The sequence below is a fragment of the Scophthalmus maximus genome, chromosome 13 (assembly GCF_022379125.1).
Source record: "Scophthalmus maximus strain ysfricsl-2021 chromosome 13, ASM2237912v1, whole genome shotgun sequence".
In the NCBI taxonomy this organism is placed as follows: Eukaryota; Metazoa; Chordata; class Actinopteri; order Pleuronectiformes; family Scophthalmidae; genus Scophthalmus; species Scophthalmus maximus.
The window spans coordinates 12770942-12790810 of NC_061527.1; the positions used below are offsets into that span (position 1 = coordinate 12770942).

Consider the following 19869-nt stretch of genomic DNA (forward strand, 5'->3'; position numbering starts at 1 on the left):
AGGGGTCATGGAGGTCATTGAGTGCTCACACTGCAAGACCATGACTGACACCCAGTGGCCACACAAAGTCACTGCATCCTCAGGCAGAGACCTATTGAGAAAGGTCATGAGCAGCTCGCACGCACACGCACACACACACACACACACACGCACGCACGCACGCACGCACGCAGCTCTAAATGACAAGTGGAAGTTAAGAAGCTTCTCCCAGTGCGATTAGTCGTTTAATGGGGAAAACATTTCTCCTTCTTCACCGACTCCAGCAATAATCCTGCAATTAATTAGCAGCTTCATCCGCCATCACCAACCATGACATCACCCGACGTACATTTATTGAACCAGCCACCAACACATACAGACTCTTCAGCAATGAGTGAATATGTGGAGTGATGAAAGAAATCCAACAACATGAAGACCGAAACCTCTCGACGACTAATATTCCCAAATCTTACTGATACATGAAATTTGTTCTGTAGTTTGTAATATAATGTTTTGGGGGAAACAACTGGTAACACTTCACTTGAAAAAACAAACCATTTCATTCATATACATTAAAGAAACATCTCATAAATGGTTTGTAACACACTATAAATGTAGTTGCAAACAGATAGATTGTATTAATGTATTATTCCACAACTGAAATTTGCCATAATCAAATAATGACAATATCATAAAACACAGATGGAAAGGAAAATATATCTTAAAACCGTCTTTATATCTGCTTGCAGAGGCTTATAGTGCGTTATAAAACATTCATCAAACATGTACATGAAGTGTTGATAAATACTGAACAGGGAAGTGTTACCGAACATCCACAGCTGTTAAAAACCAGGTAGTTTTGGACTCAACTTTTCAACCGATTGACAAACGGGGATTTCCAGGGCGACGTGCGTTGGATGGAGGACGGTTCATAAACTCTTCGATATACATTATGCTGGGGAAAGGATAATGTTCCACAAAACATGTCTTTAGTCCCACTAAGTGAGAAAGTGCACACATACGTTGCATCACGGTGAGTAGCCTACCTGATGGATTAAAACAATTACGGCTCAGTCGCTGCCGTCTGGGTATTAAGACAATGTTGCTGCACCCACAGAGAATCTCTTCACCTCCATTCACCTTCTATGAATACTGATCATCCAAAACAGTTTCTGCGTTTATACCTTTCTTTCACCTAGAGGAAGTGTAGAGGAAGAACTTCAGTTTCAAAAGTGCAAACATTTCCAGTCCATCTGACTTGAGCTGTTTTTGTCTCTGAACACTACTGATCTGCGTCACACATGCAGACATGCCGCGGAGATCTATGGACACTCATGTAGCTACTGCTCCTGTGAGCACGGGAAGAGTTCAAGACTCATCGGTGTCCATCATCTGAGTCGGGGGAAGATTCTGATGAAGAGGATCATGCTGATGAAGGTGAAGGAGACCAGGATGAGCATCAGCCACAGCAGCCAGTTCACAGACTTCTTGGTGTGCTGCTCCAGTCGCTCTGACTCCGTCTTCAGCTTCTCAAAGTTGAGGTCTGCCTGGCGCATGGACTGGCTCAGAGTCTGGGGAGAATGTCAAAGCGAATGTTTAGCAGGTCAGACCTACAAGCCGGTTCAGTGAAAGGAATAATAATTCATAGATTAACAATTCTTCGGCACAGGCTGGATGTGAATATTATATGTCCTTTATTGCCAACTTGTGGACAGAATCAGCGGAGACATGAGCCACGAAACGTACTAACACTCCAATATCAAATAAATACCCACGAATAAACCCCAGAGAAGATTTAAATATGAAAAAAATATATATATGTTTTTTTTTACATGAATCCAACTTTCAGACATGCACAGAAGTCTTGACATTTCCCAGAGAGGCTGAATGTGAGATGGAAACCCCAGTAAACACAGTATGATTGTGCCGTGATACTTGTGTTGATCCAGTTACCTGGTTGTCCTGTTTGATGATGTTCTGTGCAGCCATCGTGTTGTTCTTCAGATTCCGGGCCAGGTTCAGCATGTCCTCCGCCAGCTTCTCCTGCAGGTTGTGGTGATGCTGCAGGACGGCGTCCAGCTCCGCGGCAGACTGACGCTCATCCAGAGGAAGACCCCTGCACCGAGGCGTGACGCTCTCATTAACAAGTTTTTATTATACAGAGGCTCTTATTCATGGTCACAACATCCAGTGGAATAATAACGTGGAGTTTACCATTGTAAAGGATTTAAGAGGGAAATATTAACACAGTAAAAGTCACAGTGACTTTTTTTTGAGTCAGTGGATTTGACAGACTATAGCCATCACTTTTTATTGAAGAGATATATTCAAAGCTTTACCTTCTGTTTCGCAAGTCTGTCTCCGATGTCCCTATAAGAGAGACAAGAGTTACAGAGATTTACCTTTTTTAAAACACATTTCCAAAACTCTGAATACGAGATCCGTTTCACTTAAAAAACAATTCTTACCTTTGCCTGATGTTGCCTGTAATAACACCAAAGAGCAACATTGATGAGTTCATTGAACATATAAATCCATTTCTGAATACATTTGTTCTCTCAATCCCCAAAATATGTATTTTCCAGTGGCTTTCAGGTCAACCCACCTTGCCGAGCAGCTCGTCCCTCATCTCTCCTGTGCACCGGGCCTTCGTCTGCATGTGGACAGTTTTCGTGGCAGGCATCCTCTCATTGGCTATCGTGGGCGTTCGCCCGGGGGCGAGGAACTGATTGGCTAAAGCTTTTTCTGTCGGCGAGGACTGTGGACGAGAACGGGAAAAAATTGTGTCGGCCAAAAGAGTACAGACAACTCAAGAGACGAATAAAAAGAAATTACAATGAACTAATGATTGAAGTCGTCCTATAAATATTTGAATCAACACTTCTAATCCATCTCATACATCATTTTGAAAAAGGAAACGATCACAAAGACAATAGACCTTTAAAATATTGCCACTGACCAGTTTCTCTGCCTCTAGGAGTCCTTTCAGAAAATCTACTTTCCTTGTGTAGTCAGTCAGGACTTCTGGTGTGGGTTTGCTGCTTGAAAAACACCCCCCCCCCCCCACATTATTGTTACGACACTTTCATTTTCATTACGTGGTCATGAAAAATAAAAAATAAAGTAGTGTGAGCAGAGACAGAACTACTAAAAAACATTGGGCAATTGATAACATAACATGATCTGCATTGCATCAGAAGCTTTGGGGTTTGCAAAAACATTAGTTGCCTTCACAGAGGAGACCCAAGGTCACGGTCAACATCCGACCAAAGAAAAGAAATGTGTGTGTGTAACAACTGATCAATAATTAATACATTAGGACAAGTGAGACGGTGGGTTTTTACCTCTGGCTTTTCTTCAGAGCCACCAGCATCTCCTCCAGGGCTCCCACATACTAGAGGAGGGCAAACAAACGTATTATTAAAACATATTTTCAATAGTTATTCCGTCACCGCTCACAGTGATTCAGCCAGAAAACTGATTTGTGTGATGACCACTCACTACAGGATCACGACAGCTCAGAAAGGGGCTGTGTCTACAGGGGCAACGAATACTTTGTTGATTAATAAACGGACAGGAAATGAACAGGGAAACTATTTAATAATTGTTTCAACTTGACAAACGTCAGTTTCAGCTCCTTTAAAACATCGGGAGTCGCAGCGTTTCTTAAGTCATTTGGTCGGAGAGAAGACATGTAGACGAAATGAACTGTGGCTGAGGGACATCAATTATGAATAAATTAAGTTTATTTGTGGCGTTTCGTGAGACAAATTGATCAAATTGAGAAAAATGATGGGCAGATCAATCGCCGATGACGTTAGCGGACAGCGGACAGCTGCAGCTGAACGGTCCTTCGTCTTCGTGGTGAGTTTGCAGTGTGTTCAGTAGATCATGGTGCTGTTGCATCAATATTCAGATCAGTCAAGTCGCAGGACGACACGACACAACGTGGCGGGGGTCTGGGACGTCGTTGCCTGCACAGTTCGGACTTTGACGCGATCTCATCTGAATCATCGCTGTCACACACGAGTCGGGTTCGCGTTTCTCTGTGCTCGGTGGCGACGTGGCTCGCCAGCAGCTGCGCCCGACAGATGCGCCGACGCCGCGGTGCTGAGGGCCGCAGGAGAGCGGCGCCGAGCGGGGGGCACTTCCCCCCGACCTCACGTCGTCTTACCTTCTCCAACCTCCACTCGGCCTCGCCCCGCTTCTCCGAGGCGATGGACTCGCAGCGGGACAGGAGTCGGATGAAGTTGATCTCCAGCCTGGACGCCATGTTTGAAGCCGACTCGCCGTCGCAGCAGTATGACGTCACGCAGCCTCCTTTCAAACAACACGTAAATAGAGTGGAACGGTCGATAAGTCTCTTAGCCGAAACTTTAACACGCGTTATCTATTATAATATTATATATAATGTATATACCCAAGTGAGGTTCAACCCGCTCGTTATATTGAATTGTAAATGTAATTATTTGTAACTTGTTTTTCATGTATTTTCCTGCTTTTGTAAAGCACTTTGAATTGTCTTGTCTAACTTGTGCAATACAAATAAAACTAAGGCATTTCCTTTGTGAAATCCAAGTTCACTTTACAATGAACAATATTACTGATTGTTCACATTTTCATAAAGTCCTAGATCGGGTGACATGTTATATATTCTGTATACAATGTACATATTACTTCTATTTATTATATTATTAATCTTCTTTGCTGCTGTAACATGGTACATTTCCCCATAGTGGGACTAATAAAGGATGATCTTACCGTACTGTACGTGCTCACCTGCCAAAGATGACATGGAGCAATAAATTTAAAAACAAAAAAATGAATGTAATGAAGAAAAAAAATCTTTGACATACTCTACTGTCTGGTTGAAACACTGTTCTGTACTCATCTCAGAGACGAACTCAGGTTCATCAACAATCATTGCTGCAACTTCACTGGAAACCGCTGAAATTTCATTTCATTCTATTCTTATTCAAACCTGTACTTATTCCATCCTCCTGCTGCTATAATACCCAAATTAAAGGATCATCTTATTTCAGATAATGTGCTTTCACGCCGTTTTACTACATATCCAGGGAATTATCTGTGTGACGGAGCAAAGTATCAAATACTCTCAATATAAGAAGGAAGGAGTTGACTGAAGATGCGGTGAGGGACTTCTGAAATGTGTGTCATCTGCCTAAAGGTAAAAACTTATAACACATCGAGACATATTTAATTTTAAATTAATGTGTGTGTATCCTCACTCACTTCATCTCACTAGTTGGTGTATTGGTGTACATCTGTTAACCTTTACTGGAGGAGACAGCTTTATGGAGAGTTTGTCATTGGCCTCTCATATTTCATAGTTTGCGTAAAAATTTGCATAGCCAGAATATTCTTCCCTTGATAACTAATGAGTTTACCTATTCTTTAAAAAAAAATTTACATTTAAAAAGACGTTATGCATCCAAAATCCACACTGAGAAACTTTATCGAATGTGCTGGATCAAATCACACGGCAGCAGATGTTACAAGCATCACGTTCTGTATTGTCACGTTAATACTAATAACATTCAGTCCCAACCATACACTCTGTTACACATTACACATCTTCCTCATAGTCCATACAAACTAGCAGACATCATTCAACAGCAGTCAGAGAGGAACATTAGTATTACACTTCACACCAAGTTGAAATGTGCTTCAGCAGAACCTGCTCATTACGCGACTGTCCACAGCTGAGTGAAGCCAAGTTCATTTTAGAAAAGGGGAAAGGCAGTTTCGAGGAGTTCTTGGAGCTTTAAAGACATCGTGGCACGGCTGTTGCATACGTGGCCGGTGTTGTGTTTGTGTTTTTGTCGTCTAAAAAAAACAAAAAAACAAAAGAGAGAAAAGTGGCGTGTGCTGCTCCCGTTTCCCTTTGCTATGTGAAGGCGATGACTTCCTGTGGGGTGTTTGCTGTGCGGCAGGTAAAAAAGGAGGAAGCGGACAGAGCGTTGTCTCTTGTACAATGGTCACACTGTGCACGTTGAGGTCCTTGTGTCGAACACGTCGGTCTTGTGTTGGTTCAGTACAATAAACACAAAAATCTGAGACAAAGGTAGCCTCTCTTTATCCCCATATCCCTCCCTCCCTCTATGAGCACTGTTCCATAACAACATGAGAAATGAGTTTCTTGTTTGAATCACTGTACATTTTCAAGGCACTAGCTAACATTTCAGTGAGCTTGTTTTCGCTCATCAGGGGAACTAAGAAATGAAAAGTGCGACTGGAACATCTAGTATTTCCTTGAATTAGCACAAATGGGTTTGAAAAAAAAAAAAAGAACAGTAATGAATAGAGGCTACACAAAAAAATCCAGCCTCTGACTTAGCTGAATTCATCGATAGCGACCACAAAATATCAAAAAGATAGAAAAGGTGCTTGGCAACATCTTGTCCAGTTATTTTTTTTTTTTACTGTCATAGCGGACAACAAGACTTTGAACACATTAGCAGTTCCTTGATTAGTTTCCATCTGATCACAGCAACTGGAACAACGTCTCCACTGTGGCTCTCTGCTGTTCATCATCAGTTTCTCTTCCTCTGTGTGATTCTTGATTCTTATCCTCTTGGCTTTCTACAATCCCAACGTTGTTACCTGTGGCAACTCTCCATGCCAATTATAGTATTAACCTTTTGTCTACTCTAAGGTTGTTGCCCTGACAACCCTCAGAGGTGTTTACCCAAGTTCTCCTCACTCCTCCATCCTTTGTGTTTTGTCCTTGTCAGACATCCGCTTCCATGTAAGGTACGTCTGGGTCAGAAAAACGTCTCTGGCCCTTCGAGGCTTGTGTCTCTTGGTTCTGGTGCTGAGGAGAGTGTTTTACCAAGGAGATGGAGGAGGAGGAAGTGGAGGGGGGGCAGGAGGAGAAATGCAACAGCAGGTCGCACTCTGGGCTGTTGATGTACAGGGACTGGGTGCTGTCTTTGCGGCGGCCCGGCTGCTCTCTTCTCCTGACCAAGTGTTTGAATGCTCGATTTCCAGGAGGAGTGCCGGTCTGAGCCGGATGCGAGGCTGCAGACTGGGATAGGATGCCTGGGGGGAGTTTCACCGTGTCTGGGATGACAGGGTTGCGGCGTCGTAGCAGGTGCCTGTTGGAAGATTGGGAGGTTAAAGAAGCGCAGCTGGATATAGAGGAGGTGGAGCTAGCGGGGGTGAGGTTTGGCAGAGAGATGCGTCCACCGAGGACTTTAGGTTGCTGGGCCAGGTCAAACGGTTTAGGTGGACAAACTGGCTTGTATCTCCTCAGCTGGGGGCCACCTCGTCCTGGAGGAGAGAAGAAGAGGGAACAGTAGGAGAAATGTTTTCCTTAAAGATTCACACACAAATCCTGAGAGAGTGAGGACCATGGAAGATCATGCAACCATGTTATCTATGAAGAATTATGTTCAATCACGCATTTGGTTTGATATGGTGTGCCAAATATTCAATTCATTCATTTGAATAGAGTTTGAGCATGCCACACATGCATTCACGTGCACACATGGGTATGCAAACGTACTCTAACACACACACACATAAACACAAACAAACACGGTTGCTGTTCGTCCAACCTGCTGTTACAGAGCAGACGTCAACGCCCCAATCACCATCACTGGTCCAGACCTGCACCATAAAACACAGGAAGGGCCCAACCCAGCGGCCCCATGTGGTCTCGTCAGAAACCCACAGGTGAGTGAGAGAAAAGGGTGGAAGGAAAGGAAAGTCCACGCTTAACCTTAACACTGACCTTCAGGATCTGAGCTGTGGGCAGAGCAGCGCTGCTGCTCATCAAGAAGACTCTCAGAGCTCAGCGAGGCTTCGGAGTCCAAGTTCTCCTGGTCTGAACCAGGCTGCTCCATCTCTGGCAGGCGACAGGCCAGATCCTCTCTACAGAGGAACAGATGAAAGAAGGAAATCAGAGCAGTGAGACACGCCGCTCTTCAATGAAAACAGAAGCGTTAATCAAGAGGGCATCTTTACTTCTCCTGTTTGATGGACTTGATACGTTCCACCAGGTTCTTCTCAGCCTCAGTGTCTGAGTCCAGAGGCTCGTTCTCAGGCACCACGCTGAGATCCGAAGTGACCTTCTCGTGCACCTGCCGAAGACAGAACATCACACACTGATACCTAAACTCAACCTGAACATGTCCATACGTAACTATTATACAAACACAATAATTATATTTATATAACAAACATATGAAATAGAAAGGGTTTCAACCCAAATCTAAAACCCATTCCAAACGTTGTTAGTGAGAAAAGCAAGAGGAGCAGGGTGGATGGTGCCTGTGGTTTTCATGCATCTATGCTCTAGTCATAAAGCACTACTGTGAAAAGTAATAACTTCAAAAGGGAGATAAATAAATGCAGTGACAAAAAATAAGCTAATTAAAAAACGCATCCACCCTTTCAAATCAGAATTGATTTGAGGAGTTTCTACAGAGGTTAGAGACAAATCACCACAATCCAGACAGATCAAACCACTTAACAGCCAAAAAAAATAACACGACGTTCAGAGCTTTGAGATCTTCTATCAATAAAAAAAAGATATGGAGACACTGGAGCATCACATAACACAAATATCAATAAATATCAAGTTAGGTCACCTTCTTAAAAAAAAGACAGTGATTACAAAACCAACCCAGAACCATCTGCTCCCCTCGCAGAAACAACAAGAATGATGGCAAACAGCAAGTCCTTCCCATCACAAGCAGGATCTAAACTAGACTAACATGCAATCTACGACCAGTTAGTAAGGAAGATTAAAAAAAAAGTATTAAGGAAAGTCGGATGAAAATAAATAAATAAATAAAAATTAAATAAATTACAGCCAAGAGCATCAAAAGTCACCCACATCTAACATGCCATGCACAGGTGCTTCTACATGGCGCACTACGACACACTACGACTACGAGATCTACTGTGAACTCAGTGATACATACCACCACTCCTTTGTAAGGAGCTGAGAATCTGAGAGGTAAATGGCAGAAGTGCTAAGGAGAGACAAGGAACATTGACCACGTTACCCACGTCACTGAAGAACAACAGCTTCTGATACTGGGGTTGTCGTACGATTTAAATAAAAGAAGTAAAAAAAAGTCACTGGCTGCTTGAGGCTAAGCAGCGCTCTAACTATTGCTATGGGTTTTAAAGAAAAACACTGAATCCAGGTGATCCAGAACGAAGGCAGGAGTTCTTTTCCTCACCGTGTTTTGTCTTTTGAGTTTGAGCTGGTTGACAGCCAGAGCCTCAGCGTACTCCAGCTGCTCGATCTCCTCCATCTTCTCGTTGTAGCGTCGGATCTGCTCGTTGATGAGCATCTCTAAACACCTACAGAGGGAGGAGAGCACATGAGCGTGTGTGCTAACTTACAGCTGTTCACTGGTTATGTAAGGGGCGTGTACAGGAAAGGCATTGAATTACAAAATATGAAAGCAGATTTTCGCCATTTTCTGCTGTCGTGGCAGTCTTACGTGGTGGTTTTGGCAACGTCCTTCATGCTAAGGAGCGGGTCGGCGCTGTCCGGACAGCGCAGGATACACGGGGCGAAAACGATGGCCAACGAGTTCGGAGACATGCGGTTGTGAGGCTCCTCTTTACAAACCCTGCGAGAGAATTCATCACATAATAGCATTTGTTTCGCCGCTTGTACATTTAATCCAGACTTTGACTTAGCTGCAATTAAATATGTTATGTTACAATGGGTGATGAGTCAAGAAAGAAAACAATATTTCAATTGCAACACGAGGAAATTATGTAACAGTCATGCTAAACCATGTACAGGAGAACCCCAACCTGACGAGGTGGAAGACGAGTCTCTCCAGCGTGTTGAAGTTCGCTGTAGGAAGCTCCTCCAGCACTTTGTAGATGGTGTGAAGCTGCTCCTGCTTCTCTGGCAGTTCTAGAGGAAGGAGAAAATACATAATTAATCACACTAATTATTAACACTACAAGTCCTTTGTAATTCAAAATATCGTAATTTAGTTTTCACTCATGTGTGATATTCTCCACCTTCATTTTAGCCATTTTACATTATAAATAACTTAAAACAAAATCCCAGGAGGCAGATTGTGGAATGTAAAATGCTTTCCCCCGGTGGGGGGTATGGCCTCCTCACCCACTGCATGTAGGAATTCACTGTAATGCGTGAAGGTCATGAGTGGATCCGGCAGCTCCCTCAGCCACTGTTTGACCAGGCCCGTCACAGTGTGAATGGGGTAGTCTTCAAGGCAGACCAGGTGGGGGTCTACACACATCGACAAAGTCACATCAACAGAAAAGACCAGCGACAGAGTTTCTACCTGCATGTTAATCATTGTCAATCAACCAGTCAGTTAATCAATAGCGAACTTTAAACACTGAGGGGTCTGACCAGTCTCCAGCCGCTGGTGCAGCTCTTTCATCCTGTTGGCAGAGCCGGACTTGCGGTAGATGCCCTCGGTGTAGAGGCCGTGCATCTCCACATGCTCCAGCATCATCTCCAGCACCATGGGCACCGGGTTCTTATCGCTGACCAGGCGACACACGCGCACGCCGAAGTGCAGACCGCTGGACTCTTCGTCACTCTGTGAATTCAGAGAGACACGCAGCAAGTCAGTAAGAAGTCCACTCATCCATTGCATTCACTGAAATATGATACTTCTTAAATAAGTTAGAGGATTTATTTACGAAAGTATTGTTCAGAAGGGTGGTTTATTTATTTCATGTTGTATTTAAATTATTAATGTGGCACAAAATAGAGAACCAAGGTCCTGCAACCACTTTTGAGTTAGCTTCTGTTCCTCTGGGTGTCTTTGCTCAATATAATTTATCACAGTCAAATTGTTCAGTCTTTTAAAAAAGTTGAGACAAGATACTGAATATGTTTATTTCAAAATAAATACTGTATGTGTCTGTTTCTGTATCAGCAAGTACAATTTCAACACCGTACATTCTTAACAAAGATATTAGTCTGATAATGTTGTTCAGCTCCAATGAGGCTTTAACAGCTTATCTGTAACAAGGACTAGTCAGAACTGAAATAATGAGTTATTTATCCAAGAATACCAGCAGAGAACTACTAGTGCCATGTTTCAGACATTATGAAAAACTGGGTGAGTCTTGTGGAACAGGTAGGAATAGAAACTTACCTTTTTGGCACAGAAGGTGGAGCAGTCGGTGACTATTTTGAAGATGCACTTCTTGTGGCACACCATTTTGCAATCTTTTAAGACAAGATTTTAACAAGGATAAAAAAAGGCAGAAATTAAAGCAGGAACGTAAATTATTATGATTTAGTAAGAATTAAAAAGTAAAAATATATTTTAACTCACAGCTGCACATGTAGGCTTTCTCCATGCCCCAGATGTAAGAACTACACTGGTCACACGACTGCATGATGTTGACCTGATAGTTGACGAAGACGTGATCCAGGGGGCTCTCCATCTATAACACAGGCAGCCGCTCAATTAGAAATTCTAATGTATATCGAATTAAAACATTTACCTGTGCATTAAAGAGAATTACAAACTTTGCAGACTTACACTTTTATCCTTTTTCCTTCTCTTCTTCCGAGTTTTAGCAGGCTGAAAAACCAAAAGACAAGAGGTGTCAATACGTTACTTGTGGACGAATTAGACTGAACGACGATGAACCTCAGTGTTTCACCTTCGCAGGTTCAGCTTCCTCTTTCTTCATCTCTCCTCTGATGAAGCCGTCCAGCACCGACTGGAACAAGTTGACCACCAGTTGGACTTCTCCTTTCTGCTTGTCGCCCGCCAGGTGGATCACTTTGTTCTGGTAGCCAGTCATCAGACCTTTGTAGCCAATGGTGGGTTTCTGATAAAGTTTATGGGACAGGAGAGAAAAATGAGGAAGAGGAGAGGATAGTAATGAGCTTTGATCAGTATATCTCATGTGTGTGTTATGTGCCTGCAGACAGACTTACTGTGAGCGAATACATGGCTTTGATATTCTCTCTGAACTGCATGGTGGCTGTTACAAAGATGGCCTCCGTGGCTGACAGCGACTTCCCCCTGGAGCGGAAATCATTGACCTAAAGAGACACAGACAAAACAGAATTTTTGTAGGTAAATAATAAATATATTTCCCACAACGGGCAAACGTCTTGTCATCTGTTATTTACCTGGTTGCCCAGAAACTCATCGAGGTGCCGCAGCTCGTTTGCATTGGTGATCTCCCGGTCCAGTGAGGCGTTCCACTGCTCCGAGACCCGCGTGGCACGACTGATCTTTATTGAGGGGTTACGGCCAAAACCTTTAGCAGCACGGTCGCCATGTGTCTGGGAGAGAGACCGAGATGGCTGTCCAGATGCTGGGGCTGAAAAGGAGAATATTTTGAAATCGAGTAGATGAGGAAGAGTTGGTCTGAATGATATATGGACTACTCCTCTACCTCTTCTCTCAAACTGAGCTCAGACGTTTGATGCAGAATGTGCACTACGCATGAGTGCCATTGATGAAACTAAACCCAAAGTAAAGTTATTTTGTTTTTACTGAGCATGATCCTGCACGGGTCAGTGTTTTCTCAGAAAGCAAACAGGCGGATTAGTTAAGGCCTGGGAATAATAAATGATAATACACCTGTGTTTTCTTTCCATGTTCAAGAGGTGTGGTGGCAGTGAACTGCAAGTCAAGCACTTTTAGTGCGGTTATTGCTGATCACTAACAGAAACGTTAAAGATGTCAATATTTTAATTATCACAATGTCATTATTCAAGATGATTTTAGTAAAGTATACATTAGAATCACTTTTCTTTCCATCAGCTTTGGACAAGTGGCACAGGGACCAACTTAACCCCTGAGCACAGTTTGTATGAATTACCTTCCCCTGTTGGCTTTTCATTGAGGATCTGAGCCAGTGTCAGATCTCCGTTGTCTGGCGTCTGGGCCTCTTTGTGGGGACGTTTTTTCAAAATCTTGCTGAAGAAACCACCGGACCTGCAGGACAAAGAAACACCAGACTAGATGAATATTCATAAACATCATTGAGCAAAACTTAGGTAAACTCTAAAAGTCTTCAGCCTGGACTCACAATTTCATATCTTTCAATTCTTATCTCCTTTCTGATTTTGTGTGACCCTGGTGTTTAAAAAATTCAACTCAAATTTCTTGAAAGAGTTTGCTTTTAAAGTGCCACATATTCAAGCCCTGCTCCAGCTGTGTCACCATAGCGACAATACAAATTAAAAACAAATCCTTGCACCCATGACTGGGCCATTAGTGTACATATCTGGCACATAGACAAAATGGATTCAGAGCAAATGCAGTTCTCGTGACCGTGCAACTCCACACAAGGAGCTCCGTACATCAATGTGGTTTAAACAAAGTGTTTTTCTTATAATTTATTTCATAGCATAATCTTTACTGACACTATATACATTGTTGCCTATGAGACACATGCTGTGCTTCACCCATCTCAGTCCAGTCACATTTAATAGCAGCCCTGTTCATCACAAGTCTGCGTCTACAGTATAAGCCAGTCCAGTGCATTACTTGTCTGGTGTGGATGGGATGGAGTGGGCTAAATCTTGGTGACTGGAACCGTCTTGCTGCTTCCTTCTGAGGGAGCTGCCCCTTGAGCCGTCACCATGACTCTCTGATGGGGAAATTATCTGCAGGACAGAATACAAAAACAGTAGAAAATGAAAACACAGTGAATAAAGTATAAGGCATGTGTAATGTACTGTACATATTTCAAAGATGATGTGATATTTGTTGCTGTTTCATACTCAAAAATGTGTATCTGAGCTTTTGAAAGAAGACATTTGAATTGAAATGGATCAACATATAAAATACCTCTCTGGCTGACGGAGCACCAGCTCCTTCAGAGCCTGGAGACAAGCTGTCAACTGATGAAGAGGCCATTTCACCCCTGCAGACGGACATGACAGAGAGATATGGATGAAACACAGATCAATGTGTGGAAAGATACTCTGACAACTGAGGGATTGTTGAAGACAAAAACTTCCTGTAGTTGAAAGGATTCATCTGGAGATATTCTATATTTTTGGGATTGTCAACATATTTTATCTCCAGAGTTGTCCTCTAGCACCAGGGTAGATTTGAAAGCATCGAGATAACAGAAGACTTACAGTGGTTGTTTTTTCCTCCTTTCGCTGTGAAGTGGAGGAGGGCTGGCGCTCTCGGGGTATTCTCCGTCACTCCGCCTCCACTTCTCTGGTTTCTCCTTGATGGCCCCAGGACGGCGGTGCAGGTTTGTTGCACCAACACCCTCCACAAGGCCGTTTCTGTCAGCCGCAGGTTCAGCAGGCCGCAGGGACAGGGAAGACGGACGAACAGGACCAGAAACAGGAGGTGCAGGAGAAGTTTTTGCCTCCTTCTTCCCTCCCTTGTCATCCTTCATTTTCCAGGCCACAAAGGTGTACTGGTCCAGCTCCTTGCTATCTGAACGCTCTTTTAGCTTCGACGTCTCCTGGCTTTTGCTCTTCGGCGGGGACGTTTGGTCCTTGCTGATTGTTGAGGAGGTGGAAGAGGCGGCTCGATCAGTCTCTCTCTGGTTGTGTTCCAGCCCTCTCCGTCTCCTCTGCTCTCTCTTCTCCTGGCTCCGGGATGACTGGCCCCTGTTGATAGGTGGAGGTCGTACTCTGTCTTGTTCAGCGTTGGGAGGTGTGGAGGTAGTGCTGTGAGCCTGTGTATCTGACGCCTGACCTGGAGAGGAGGGTGTAAGTGCATTTGGGGCGGCCCCATCAGAGCGAAGAGCAGGTTTTGAGTCTGTCTGTCCTAGTGTTTGATTCTCCAAATCCTGCTCCTCTTCCTCATCCAGCTGGGGTCCAGCCTCAGCCAGGGTACCATTGGTCTCCATATGTAATTCCTCATCCTCATCCTCCAGCTCTTCGTCATCCTTGTCCTGTTCCTCCTCCTCTGTATGTGAGCTTGATTTGACCTCCAGGTCCTCCTCTCCTCTCTCGTCCTCCTGGGAAGAGAGGTTGTCATCCAGCATCTCCTCTGTGACCAGCTCTATATCAGGATCCTCTCTTGTTTGAGGTTCGCGTGCCCGTCTTTTCTCCTCTTCCTCTCTCTTTTTCTGTGCTTCCTGTGCTTTCCGGGCTGCCTCTACTTCCCCAGCTCTCCTCCTTACTTCCTCCGCTTCTTCTTTTCTCCTCGCTTCTTCTTCTGCCATCCTCTTCCTTGCTTCCTCCTCCTCAGCTTTTCTCCTTGCCTCTTCCTCCTCCTCCCTCCTCCTCCTTTCCTCTTCTTCTGCCCTCTTCTGGGCTTCTTTTTCCTCCTCCTCCTTTCTTTGTTTCTCCTGACGTATGGACTGACACCTGTAAAAACACAAAATATAAATACGACAGCCACCACATCATGCCCATCAGGTCACTGAGTGTTTGTCTTGTTACCTCCTGCGAGCTGAATGGCCTCTGACCAGTGCTTGTATCTTGGTGGCGCCCTGTCGTTGGCGGTGGAAATCTAATCTCAGCCTGTGTCCTCTCCACAGAGCCTGGATCAAAGTGGCTGCATGTCGCCTTTGCTCCTCTTTGCAGTACCTACGCCATGAATGCTAAGAGAGAGCAGAGGGAATATCAGGATTATACTTTCATTCTCTCTAAACAATAGGAAAATACCTAGTAAAATTAAATGTTGCATCTGCGATTACCTGGATCAATATGGCTGCCTGTCTCATGTCCAAAAACTCTTTTCTCTGCAGACGAGCTCTGAACCAACGCTGAAGGAAGATGATCTTGCGCATTACGTCTTTGTGCAGCGTGTCCTGCAGCTGCTGTCGCTCCATCTCCTTCAGGAACACCTGGATAGAGAGAAAAACACACAGAATGTAGATGATGACATTCAGAAGTGTAGAGAAACAAATGTAGACATGGGTTAATAAGATGAACGGAAAGTATAAACAGTGCCAGGGTGTTTAGTGGTGTACCTTAGTTTTTCCTATCTGATACATGGTGGGGTCCAGGCCCATCTTCTTCTCAAGCAGCGCTGAGATGTCCTCTTTACAGGCAGTCGTGTTCTTTGGCAGCAAAACTCTGAACTGCTCAATAAACTCCTGCAAGGACAAGCAAATCGTTACAACACAGAAAGAAATTCCACAGCTCACATTTCATCAAGATGTTTATCTCCAGATTTGCAGATTTTAATTATTTTCGTAGGAGTGTGTAGCATTGTAGCAGGCTATTGTATCTACTTCTATTTGCCATTAAAACTCTGTATCTTTGGTGCCTGGTGTGACACTGTACATGTTTTGTGATTAATCACATGGATTTTCCTAAAAGAGGAGTAACTCTGCGGTACCTGGAATGTGTACTTGGCTCCATAGCCCGACCTCCTAATACGAACGGTTTCCAGCATTCCTGTGTATCGCAGCTGCTGAACCACCAAGGCCTCATCCAGATACATCTCCTTCTGCTCATGTTTGAGGACACAAGAAGCACATTGCATTATATAAATTCACCATTTTCATTCCCATATTGACCCATTAAAAAAAATTTCATTTTCAGCAAGCTCGAGAATTGTGTTATTGTGTTATTCCATGACTCAAAATAAAACCTTGCTTAATTTGACAACAGTTCAAAGACATTTGTTTAGGTATGAAATTACACTACATACATGACATACAAGACATTAAAGAACAGTTGACGTGAGTCTCACCTTCTCAGCATTGGAGCGGATACAGCGAATGAAGAAAGGCTCTGCTCTGTTCAGAGTCTCGAGGAGTTTGGTCAGAGAAGTCTAAAGGAAACAAAAGAGAGAGGGGTTAACATGAACGGTCAGGACAGCTGCTTGGAATGTGTGTTTGACATAATGCCACACTGCTACCCGGTTAGGCTATTGTACCTGGAACTGGGCACTGATGCTGGGTGGCTTCTTCTTCTTGTGCAGGTGCAGCAGAGACTTGGTGGTGCGATCGTGCAGCGTCAGACTCACAATGAACTTCAGAGACCGAGAATCCAGCAAACTCTGCACAGCAGTAAATGAGTGAATCAATCTCTCATGAGCATTCAATTATTATGCTTCTAACAAAATGAAATAAAATTAACCGGATTGCTTCATATGACTAGAACAGAATTTCATTTTTTTTCCTGTCCCTAACTCGGAGGGTTACCTTGGGGATGACCTGCCTCTGTTTGCTGCTCTTGCTTTTCCTGTGGAAAAGTGGAGAAAAAAAGTTGCAGGGTGAGTTAGATGAAGTGACGTGATAAAAGCTGAGGCAGGAGGATGGAATAGCGGATGTAGTGCTATGGGTTAGTACGGACGGCGTGACTTCTTCATGCTCTGTCAGTCAGTGATGAATCCAGGGAGGCACCTGGAAGACGGAATGAATGACGGACAGAGGCAAGGCATGAATGAGTGAAAGGAGAATGATGATGGAGAAGGGACTGAGGGAGTATGCTGAAGGAGATGGGAAGTAAACTCTAAACAATCACCATACTCACCATACAGACAGTCATGCACTCTTGCCTTCATTAACACATACAGGGCTAGGGAATTTATGCTCATGTTCCCTATGTTGCTGTGTGCAACACGGCAAGAACTTGCTGTAAATTCTAACATGCTGCAAGGCCACTGGGGCATAGTTTCACAAGATGCTCCAAATGTCCTCACATGCCAGCACAGTCTTCTGATGATGTGCATGCAGCAGTTAGCGAAGTCAAGTATTCAAGGCGTTTCAGCAGTAGCCTTCAAGGAAACTAGATGCTACTCATGTAATGTTTGCTACTGAAGCAGGAATGTGTTTGATGTGAAGATCACATGAGGTGTCGGTGATCCACTCAGAAGTGGTTACAAATATGACAGCTATAACTATCCATGTGCGTTAAGCTGATTCAACGTATCCTTAACAACAAAATGCATCATGGATAGTTGACACAGGAGGATGTTCTGCCTCAGCCGACTAGTCTAGACTGGACTGGACTGAAGAAGAGCGGATGCCTGTCTGATGGTCTGTCTGCAGACTCACTGGAGGACGTGTCGCGGGAAGCGGAGGCGACCCCAGGACTGCAGCAGCTTGCGAGGGTCCTCACCATCCAGCTGCAAGTTCTTAATGGAGCTGATGATCTCTGCATGCATGTCTCTGACCACACCACAAGCACACACCCAGTGAGGAGAGGGAGGGAGCGGGGGGGAGAGGGAGGGCAAAAACAGGAGAACGTTTGGAAAAATGGACAAAAGGAGGAAGGAAAGGAGAGAAAAACCATAAAGTGGGGGAGTGATAGAACATCACTGTTAGGACACCTGAGATGAAAACACACCACCGCAGAGACACACACTGCAGGATAGTTGGGGGTCTGATATCAAGAGAAACTTGAGGATTTTTTTTTCTGTTCATCCGTGAAGAATAACCCACAAAATGTAATATCCCACTGTTCATGGAAACCACAAGACCACCCAACCATGCTGCCATATCCCTTTTAAAAACAAAAAAAGACACACACTCAAAGAGTCACTGAGGCATGTTGGGCTGTATTCACACCCATAGCACTGCCACTGTGGTAGTTAACATGCAGAGCTTAGTTGACGTTCAGTGTGGTTGGCTTTCTGTGTCCATGCTGGGGCTGTTACTGGTTGTGTTGTTACTGGTAAGGTTTTGGGATTCCCTTTCCTTTAATTGGAGCTGGTGTTACACTGGTCACTGAGTCTAATGAGGTTAATGTGGGGACTTTTCCATGCTTTTCCATACTTACCATAAATGACCCATGAAAACAGAGGAGGCAAGGCAGTGAAGGAATGGGCAGCATATACAGGAACTGAGGCACAGTGAATCTGACCTCCACATCTCATTTTTTTGCAGATCTGGAAGGGACTGGGTGGTTCAGTGATGTTAACAATGTGCTTTAAGGTTAAACAATCCTGTTTGGTATCCAGTCTTAAAAAACACAACCCAGCTATTTCAGATCTGAAAGCAGGAGGTAGAAAGTCGAGGTTCAGCCGTCCCAACAAACCAAAGTTATTCTTCATGGTTTTGTTCCCTTCTGAGAAAGCTCTTTTAATTCTCTTTGTCTATTTGACTGAAGGTCCCTGTGCGCATCTGAATACACGTGTGTTACCAGCGAATCGCTGTTGATGTAAGTGGCTAATCAGAGTGGGCCAGTGCAAACACCTTCCTGTGCTCCATAACAAGAATAATAAATGTGAGGAAGGAGAGACGTCTACAGAAAAAGATGAGGGTTACAGTGAGGAAGGAGAGGGAATTCAAGGTAAACTGCAGGTCTGTTGTTCTGTATTATACTAGTGTACTAAATTTCAATTATAATCAAAAGCTAAAGAATTTTTTTTTTTTATGGGAGCAAACTCAGAATGAAAGAACCAGGAATTTGTTTACTCAAAACAAAGCACATTTCCTTCCTGCTTGGCCTCATGTCTTCATTCCTTTCTGCTGTTCACCAAATTCACTTACTTCTTACTCTCATAGCTAGCAAAGATGTCTTCAAAGGCCTCTAGAGGGCGCTCCTCTGAGTGATCAAAGTAGAAATCGAGCATAGATGCTCGTCTGTGGAGGGGAGAGGAGAGAACCGCACACACTGGGGTCACCAACGGGTGGAGAGGATATTGGTGACTGAGATGAGGTGAAGGAGGATTTTGTCTGTCAGGGTGGTGTCACAAGCTGTGTTTTTTGTGTGGCGTCAGTTCAAAAGAGAGATTCAGAGGAACAGTTCACAGTAGTGAACAGTAGTAGGCGTCTGACATTGTTCTTCCTCATCTCCTCCAGTGCTACATGATACGAGGACGTCCACAGTTCACCAACCATTTTAAACATTTCCTACACCATCAAAAAAGGACCAACAAACCGCAAATCAGTCTGTTTCATGAAATTGAATTGTATTAAAGAACATTGATGAACATTTTCACAAAATGAAAAGGACCGACAGTCTGCTCCACCTCCACACGTATCAGAGCTGACAGATTCCTC

At 44.0% G+C, this 19869-nt stretch overlaps 2 protein-coding genes across 6 annotated transcripts in view; both read right to left on the minus strand.

Annotated features, from left to right (window-relative positions):
- Positions 1-208: 208 nt before the first annotated feature.
- On the minus strand, positions 209-4284 carry use1 (unconventional SNARE in the ER 1 homolog (S. cerevisiae)). Of its 2 annotated transcripts, none has more exons than XM_035648381.2 (8): positions 4154-4284; positions 3324-3373; positions 2939-3017; positions 2585-2737; positions 2448-2463; positions 2319-2349; positions 1933-2095; positions 209-1550 (listed from the first exon to the last, which is right to left on the minus strand). In XM_035648381.2, the coding sequence occupies exons 1-8, from the start codon at positions 4250-4252 to the stop codon at positions 1368-1370; spliced, it is 774 nt and encodes a 257-aa protein (XP_035504274.1). In that variant the 5' UTR covers positions 4253-4284; the 3' UTR covers positions 209-1367. The 2 variants fall into 2 exon arrangements, with proteins under 2 accessions (XP_035504274.1, XP_035504273.1); XM_035648380.2 differs by having other exon boundaries at positions 2939-3020.
- Positions 4285-5437: 1153 nt separating this feature from the next.
- LOC118317738 (unconventional myosin-IXa) overlaps positions 5438-19869 on the minus strand; it is a 54051-nt gene continuing 39619 nt past the window's right edge. Inside the window, exons 17-45 of one of the 4 annotated variants that reach the window (XM_035646679.2) lie at positions 19357-19449; positions 17920-18033; positions 17065-17104; positions 16797-16919; positions 16611-16691; positions 16254-16364; positions 15883-16008; positions 15607-15756; positions 15350-15510; positions 14081-15274; positions 13785-13860; positions 13482-13600; positions 12811-12926; positions 12113-12306; positions 11915-12022; positions 11635-11805; positions 11511-11552; positions 11301-11412; positions 11118-11191; positions 10361-10553; positions 10106-10234; positions 9784-9889; positions 9462-9593; positions 9195-9318; positions 8931-8981; positions 7969-8084; positions 7736-7875; positions 7560-7611; positions 7131-7272 (exon numbers count right to left, since the gene is read on the minus strand). In XM_035646679.2, the coding sequence (XP_035502572.2) occupies positions 7598-7611; positions 7736-7875; positions 7969-8084; positions 8931-8981; positions 9195-9318; positions 9462-9593; positions 9784-9889; positions 10106-10234; positions 10361-10553; positions 11118-11191; positions 11301-11412; positions 11511-11552; positions 11635-11805; positions 11915-12022; positions 12113-12306; positions 12811-12926; positions 13482-13600; positions 13785-13860; positions 14081-15274; positions 15350-15510; positions 15607-15756; positions 15883-16008; positions 16254-16364; positions 16611-16691; positions 16797-16919; positions 17065-17104; positions 17920-18033; positions 19357-19449 (4210 nt within the window). In that variant the 3' untranslated portion in view covers positions 7131-7272; positions 7560-7597. Of the gene's footprint in view, positions 7273-7559; positions 7612-7735; positions 7876-7968; positions 8085-8930; positions 8982-9194; positions 9319-9461; positions 9594-9783; positions 9890-10105; positions 10235-10360; positions 10554-11117; positions 11192-11300; positions 11413-11510; positions 11553-11634; positions 11806-11914; positions 12023-12112; positions 12307-12810; positions 12927-13481; positions 13601-13784; positions 13861-14080; positions 15275-15349; positions 15511-15606; positions 15757-15882; positions 16009-16253; positions 16365-16610; positions 16692-16796; positions 16920-17064; positions 17105-17919; positions 18034-19356; positions 19450-19869 lie in introns of all 4 variants that reach the window. The other 3 variants (XM_035646672.2, XM_035646678.2, XM_035646673.2) reach the window with 3 other exon arrangements.